Raw genomic sequence first — 6,757 nt, 5'->3', positions numbered from 1 at the left:
CACCCTAACGCAGAACAGTGGAGGGCCTGAGCCAGGCAGCCCCAAGTGCTAATCCCCGCCCCACCATCGATCACCTGTGTGACAAGGGTCACCTGTTCACACCTTTGGGGCTTGGTTTTTTCATTTGCGGAAGGAGATGGAAACGCCGTCCCTCAGAAGACCCTCGTGAGAATTAAGTGGGAAACCTGCGTGCAGACAGCTCCCTTGCTGAGCCCGCGATCGTCCGCTCACTATCGCCTTTCTACCTGCGTTACTTCTGCCCCTGCACGCAGAGCTGCTGCTCGGAGAAATATGTCCTGAGGGCAGCTGACACGATCAGGCACCAGGAGACAATGGGGGTCACTATTGGTAGGAAGAGGGGAGCACCGTATCTGATAGGACAATAGTCCTTCTCACCTACAGGATGGGGGGAAGTGACCAAGGGGCCAGAGAGATTGCCGCTGGCTTGTGGGAGGAGCAGTGACGAGGGCCTGCGTGACCTGGGGCGGGTAGGCACTTGATCTTTCTGGACATGAACCTTCTCACTGTCCATCTTGGGAACCCCTTCCATCAGGACGGTCCTGTGGCCGGGAGAGCCCACGTTTTACACTAAGTTGAAATGCCTGACAACACAGAAGTCCCTTCAACAAAAATGTTTTTTTTCTCTTCTTTGGACAATGAGGAAAGAGGAAATCAGGCGGGTTGAGGTGGGACTCAGCACCCCAGAGCAAGGTCAAGGCAAAGTATAAGAAAGGGACGGAAGGGACCACGTGGTCTCCTCTATCACTGGACGTTCCGAGTCAGAGGCCGGAGCCCAGGTGGCCAGAGGCCGGTCCTGGTGCTGAACGCCTCCTGCCACCTGCGTGTCACCACCCAGGGAGCGGCGTGCGTGGGGGCTCACTCTTGCAGGCTGACTGTGTCCGATGCTCGTGAACGCATTAGATTTTGAGCACATTTACCTGGGCTGTGTTTATACACTTTATGTGAGTATAAGAGAGACGCTTGGTAAGCGCGAGGCCCTCTTCCACATGCTGCAGACACGGGGTCCCGCATGAGCTCTGCCTGTGTCCCGGGGTCCCCACTGCCTGGCCCAGGACGGGTGCACCGCCAGCCTCTGCCCTGCTCGGGGCCATCCCCTTTCTCTTTGGCCCCGGGGTCATCTCCTCAAGGGCCTCTTCCCCTGCGGTCTGTTTTCACAGTGGCCACACTGAGAGTGCCAACCGGGCCATGCCACTTCCATACCCCAAATCCTGCAGCGACCGAACTGCACCCAGAAACGTACGAGACTGTCAGGGAGAGTCTGGACACACAAGGAGACGTTTCCGTGGGTTTGGGCAGAGGGCGGTACTATGCTTTTGCTGCTTTGCTCTTCGCTCAAACATCACCTTTTCCAAGCGGCCCTGGCGGCTCCCGGGTGGGGTTTTTGAGAAAGTCCTTCTGTCTCAGTTTTCCTGACTCGGCCAGAGCAGTGGCCGCTGCCTCTCCCGCCAGGGCTCTGACCACACACGGGTGTGAGCTTCTATGTCCGTGACTCAGGGCAGACAACAAACTCACCTCCATCTCCCCAGGACCCAGCTCGGCGCTGGGCACATCTCCTCCATGTGAGCTGCTAAATGGGGGGCAGATGGGTGAGCTGGGAACCGGAAAGGTAGGAGTGTACTTACTCGGAGACCCTGCAGACCTGGAGGTCCGGCCTGGCCTTCTGGGCCTGTCAGACCCTGGGGGAGGGAGAAAGAAACAGATGAGACAATGGTAACTGCGGGTTCAACAGCATGGGCGTCACTTGGCCGCACATTCCCTGGGCAGGGAAACACTGTCCCTTCCAACCAGGACACTGGAGGGCAGGCGGGAAAAACACCCTATTCCCTCAGATCTACAAAACTCTGAATCACGTGATCTAATCAAGTGTGTCTAACAACGAAGAGGAGTTTACGCGTTAGAGAAGAGTCAGGATCAATGCCTTGCGTTAGCGCTCTGCATGGCGTGTGCAAGAAAGGAAGCCCTGGGCACCAGGGGGCTCAGCCCTGAGCCTCTGTCGCTCCCCTGGCCCAGGAGGACTGGCTGCGGGTGTCTGACTCCCAGTCAACAGTGACGTGCAATACAGGGCGGTCTGCGCAAATAAAACTGGGCACGAAAGATGATTTCAAGTAAGCAAGGAGCATCGGTGCAGGAAGAGGTCACAGTAGCCTGGTTCGAATCCTGTCCGGACCCCATGTGTCACACCGAACCCCTTCTATCAGCAGCGAGCCTGGTGGACTCTTCAGGACCCTGGACAGCTCCACGGGGCGGGGGTCCTGTGAGGTCCAGTGGCCTGAAGCGCCAGGCCCAGGACCCTCAGCCCCTGCTCTCTACACCCGGGCCTGTAGGGATGATGCAGCGGAGACTGCAGGGTGCGCGCGCAGTCACTTCCTCGCCTCTCCTTCATTCCGCGATGAGATCGGGCGTGACTTTTCCTCCCTGCATCCCCAGCTTCACACTCTGCTCCATAGGAAGTAGGTGGCCACATAGGTGACATTTCTTCCTCCGCTCCCTCCCTCATTTATCGTCACAAAATCTGCACACGGGGTAAGGGGGGGACCACCTGTTGTGCTACCCCCGGTCGCAGAGTGAGGGGTGAAGAAGGCTGCCTCCTAATGAAGCTACGCGTTCCTAGCTTCTCACCCCACCGCGGGAGCCAGGGAGGGAAGCGATGATCCTGCAGCATCTCGGGGAGGTGCCACGCGCTGAGTACCCGGTGAAAAGGGAGTGGGCGTGACGGACGGGTCTGGGTTCAAAGCTCCCAGCGCTGCTGCTTAATAGCTGTGTGACTCGGTGCCGGCCACTCCGTACCTGCGCACAGCGTCTTCATTGTGAAGGAAGGGAAAGCACCTTCACCCGGGCAGGCGTCATACGTGTAAGGTGTGTCTGCACATAAAACATGCTACAGTGTGGACATTCGACACCGCCAGTTATGGGTCTGAAACACACGTGCACAGAGCTAACCACTGAGCAGATACCGTGTGTCCTGCGTTAAGTCTCACAGCAGTGACAGCAGTGGCGGAGGTTGAACAAGACGCCTACGGGGACGGCCCCGGGAGGGGGGGAGCTCTCTGACCTGGACTCTTGGCATGAAATGGTTACGCTGCTGCTGGAAGGGAACACCTTCGACGCTGCTCCTACTCTCACCGCGGCGAAGCCACGCACATCTGTCCTAGAGGAAGGGGCCTCGGCCGTGTGACAGGAGAGTGACAACTGTCTATCTCCTGCAATAAAACCCCGCCCGTCCCTAGAAGGACACACACGCGCCCAGGGACACGAAGTCGCCGGCGTGGCATCGCGTGTTCTCATCAGTCATCGGAGCACCTGCCCCCAGCGCCCCGCGGCCGCCGAGTCCCTGCGAACGGCCCTCCCGGGTGGGTATTCACACATCACATTCCCAGCAGAGGAGGAACGGGGCTGGGCCTTCCCCGCCCCAGTGACGTCGCGTCCGCCAGCACCGGGAGGAGCCCGTGTGCACTGGACGCGGTTCAACCGGCAGGACGCGCTCAGTATTTTCATTCCGTTATCTGAAGGGAACGTAACACCAGAGGGAACCCAGAACCCCAGAACCCCAGGTGTGGCCTGTCCAGGACGGGGGCTCTGGAGGCAGGCCGGCCGGGCTGCAGACACCTGGGACCTGCATCACATGTGGGCAGGTGCAGTGTCCGCCTGGGCGATGCCTGAGCTTCGGGAATAACAGGTCTGCTGTTTTCCAGACCTACTGTGTGCAGAGCAGACCTGGGTTGGAACAGTGACTTACCGGGGCTCCGGGAGGCCCAGGGGGGCCCTGGTGACCGCGTGGTCCTGGAGCTCCCTGTAACCCAAGCAAACACGCCTTAGCCACAGTTCCCCTTGGCTGGCTCAGAGCTCACCTCCCAAGTTCCCAGCAGGAACCAGTCCAGGGTGGCGTCTGCGTTCCCAGCAGGAAGTTTCCCCCCATGGCTGTGCCTTTCTGTCTCTGCTCCCGCCTGCAGCCCCACACGAAGGACCCTCCTCCTCCACCTGCCCCACCTGCAGCCCCACACGGAGGACCCACCTCCTCCACCTGCCCCACCTGCAGCCCCACACGGAGGACCCACCTCCTCCACCTGCCCCACCTGCAGCCCCACACGGAGGACCCACGTCCGCTTACCTGCTCGCCCTTCAGGCCCTCTCTCTGCACCTGACGGGACAAACAGGCGTCAGCAAAGGCGGCAGCAAGTTCTCAAGTCGAGCTCTGGCTCCGCTCGGGGCATTCACACGGCAGGGCAGGCCGTACGCAGCAATTCCTGCCTTTCTTGGATTTTACCCATCTTAGTGGGGGAAGCGTCATGTGCCGCTTCCGCCTTCCCCGAGCTCTGCCTCCGAGGAGCAGGGACTGGACTCTATCAGCCGGGTGCCCGGCTTTCCAGCCGTCAGGGATGGTCCCACTTACCATGGAGCCGGGGACGCCAGGCGGTCCTGCAGGCCCCACGTCGCCCTGCGGGGAGATGACAGGCGTTTCACCAGAGGGCAGGCCTGGCCACCTCTGCCCTGCCCCCACTCCTCCGAGGACCCCACACATCCCCGCACGTCCACGGGCGCTCCCTGTGCTGCCCCGCCACGCGCGGCCCCCACGCTGGGCTCCCTCCTGCCGAGACACACTCAGGTTCCCGGGGAGGAGACAGGCGGCTCCTCCTCACACCCAGGCCAGCCCTGCCTCTGCCGGTGCTTTTGCCGCCGCCTTCTGCTCTAGAGCAGCCCCTGCCCATGGTCCGGGGAGCCCTGTGCGCCGGGTGCCGTGGCAGACGCACCACGTGAGCAGGGACTGTAGCCGCGGCCTCCCTGCTGCAGGTCCGTCAGTGCATATCCACAGAGAAGAGACTGGCACGAATGCTGGGAGGCTCGCACCCGCCTCCACGGGGGACGAGGCCTGAGCCTGGGTCTGCTCCTCTCCGTTACCTCCAGGCCACAGAGCGACGGGGCCGGGGGCCGGGCCAGATTCCCAGCCTGTGAGCCACACCTGCGTTCTACGTAGGCACACCTGCCCGCTGTGGGCACAGGAAGTCCTCACAGGCTGGTGTGCTCAGTGGTTAGAGTGTTAGCCTGAGACTCGTGAGCACCATCAGCAGCGCGGTGGCTGCCAGAAGGAAGGGGCGGGTGGAGAGGAGGGGGCCCTACACATGGTGACTGGAGAAGATGGTGTAGGTTTGTCCCCTGGGTGGTGGGCACACAGTGCAATACACAGATCTGGTCACACAGAAACACGCCCTGAAACCTGTGTGATCCTGTTACCAACGTCGCCCCAATCCATTTAATTTTAAAAACCCATGCAGAAGGTGGAAGTTTAGAATATAATACAACCTCCTCTCCCTCTCTCTCCCTCCCTCTCTCTCTCTCTCAGGGAAGAGTCGGCATCAGATCCAAACCTCCGTGATCCTTCCTTCCTAGTGACTTGGATAAACTGCGCACTTATTTTAGGATTTCGCATCTTGTCAAGGAACCGCAGGGAGAGTCTAAAACCCCGCCACGGGGATCATGTAACAATGTCAGCTTCACTCCAAAAATACCTGGAGGGGGAGCGGATAATTCACCAGCTCCATCGCAGCCAAGGAGGGGGTTCGGCCGACACCAGCGCCTGCTCTGTCCTCCGCTGGGGCCGTGCAGCCCGTGGGCCTGTGTGGTTCCTTCTAACACACACCCTCCCCGCCTACTTCCTGTCCGGCAGCCTCCCTCTTCTCCTGCATTGTCAGCGGGCGCTGGGAGCCAGCCCAGGTCAGCCAGCACCTCCACCTGAGCCCAGGGACCCTGAGTGGACATGTCCCACGGGCCACACCCATCTCGGTTCACTGGCTCCTCCGCCTCCCTCCCTCTCCCCCGCTCTCCTCCAGCCCAGCTCATGGGATGTCCTTGCTGAGGGCCTGTCCCAGAGCCTCGCAGCGAGGGCAGGGCTGTACCTCGGCACCCCTCCTGTCACTCAGAACACATCACACCTTCCTAGCCCTGCCCCCGTTACCGGACGCTTAGGAAGGTCATTACCTCACGGTCATTTCTGTGGCACCCCCAGATCTGTGGAGAATTCTTACACAGTGTGTCCAGCTGAGATAGTGGGACTCTAAGCAGGGCATTAACTGAGCCGGTTCTAACACAGATGGCCAGCCTGCCCAGCATGGCTCAGGGGTTGAGCATCGATCTATGAACCAGGAGGTCATGGTTTGAGTCCCATCAGGGCACATGCCCAGATTGCAGGCTCGATTCCTAGTGGGGGGTATGCAGGAGGCAGCCGATCAATGATTCTCTCTCATTATTGATGTTTCTATCTCTCTATCTCCCTCTCCTTTCCTCTTTGAAATCAATAAAAATATATTTTTTTGAAAAATAAAATAAAATAGATGACCAGTGTGACAAAAGAGATACCCTTTACTCAGTTTATCAAGGATCCAGCACATTTTCAGAAATGTGTAACCTGGTTACAAAAAAAATTTAAAATCTTTTTAAACATTGCAGAGGGGAGAGGAAGAGGAAAAAGAGCTTGTAAGATATTTTTGGTATTTATTCCTATCCTGCCTTAGTGCAAAAGCAATTTAAATCATATAATATTTTACTGTGTGTGAATATAATAGGTATTCATTAAATAAAGTTTTACTCCTATACGTAGGAAAACAGGAAGTAACCAGAAATGACTTGCTAGCCGAGGCCCTGAGGCCCAGCGCAGGCCGGTGTGGACGCAGCCCCCGGAGCCCAGCCTGCCTCCCACCCCCCCACCCCCCACCCTGGGACGGACCTGTGCAGGCGGGCAGCC

General features: G+C 59.0%; 1 protein-coding gene across 1 annotated transcript in view; it reads right to left on the bottom strand.

Moving 5' to 3' along the window:
- COL22A1 (collagen type XXII alpha 1) overlaps positions 1-6,757 on the bottom strand; it is a 109,580-nt gene that overhangs the window by 60,385 nt on the left and 42,438 nt on the right. The window contains 4 exon segments of the mRNA XM_015561428.1: positions 1,644-1,697; positions 3,758-3,811; positions 4,130-4,159; positions 4,412-4,504. Of these exon segments, the coding sequence (XP_015416914.1) occupies positions 1,644-1,697; positions 3,758-3,811; positions 4,130-4,159; positions 4,412-4,504 (231 nt within the window).

Source organism: Myotis davidii, unplaced genomic scaffold (assembly GCF_000327345.1).
Source record: "Myotis davidii unplaced genomic scaffold, ASM32734v1 scaffold30, whole genome shotgun sequence".
Taxonomy (NCBI): Eukaryota; Metazoa; Chordata; class Mammalia; order Chiroptera; family Vespertilionidae; genus Myotis; species Myotis davidii.
This window is presented reverse-complemented; position numbering and strand designations above follow the sequence as displayed.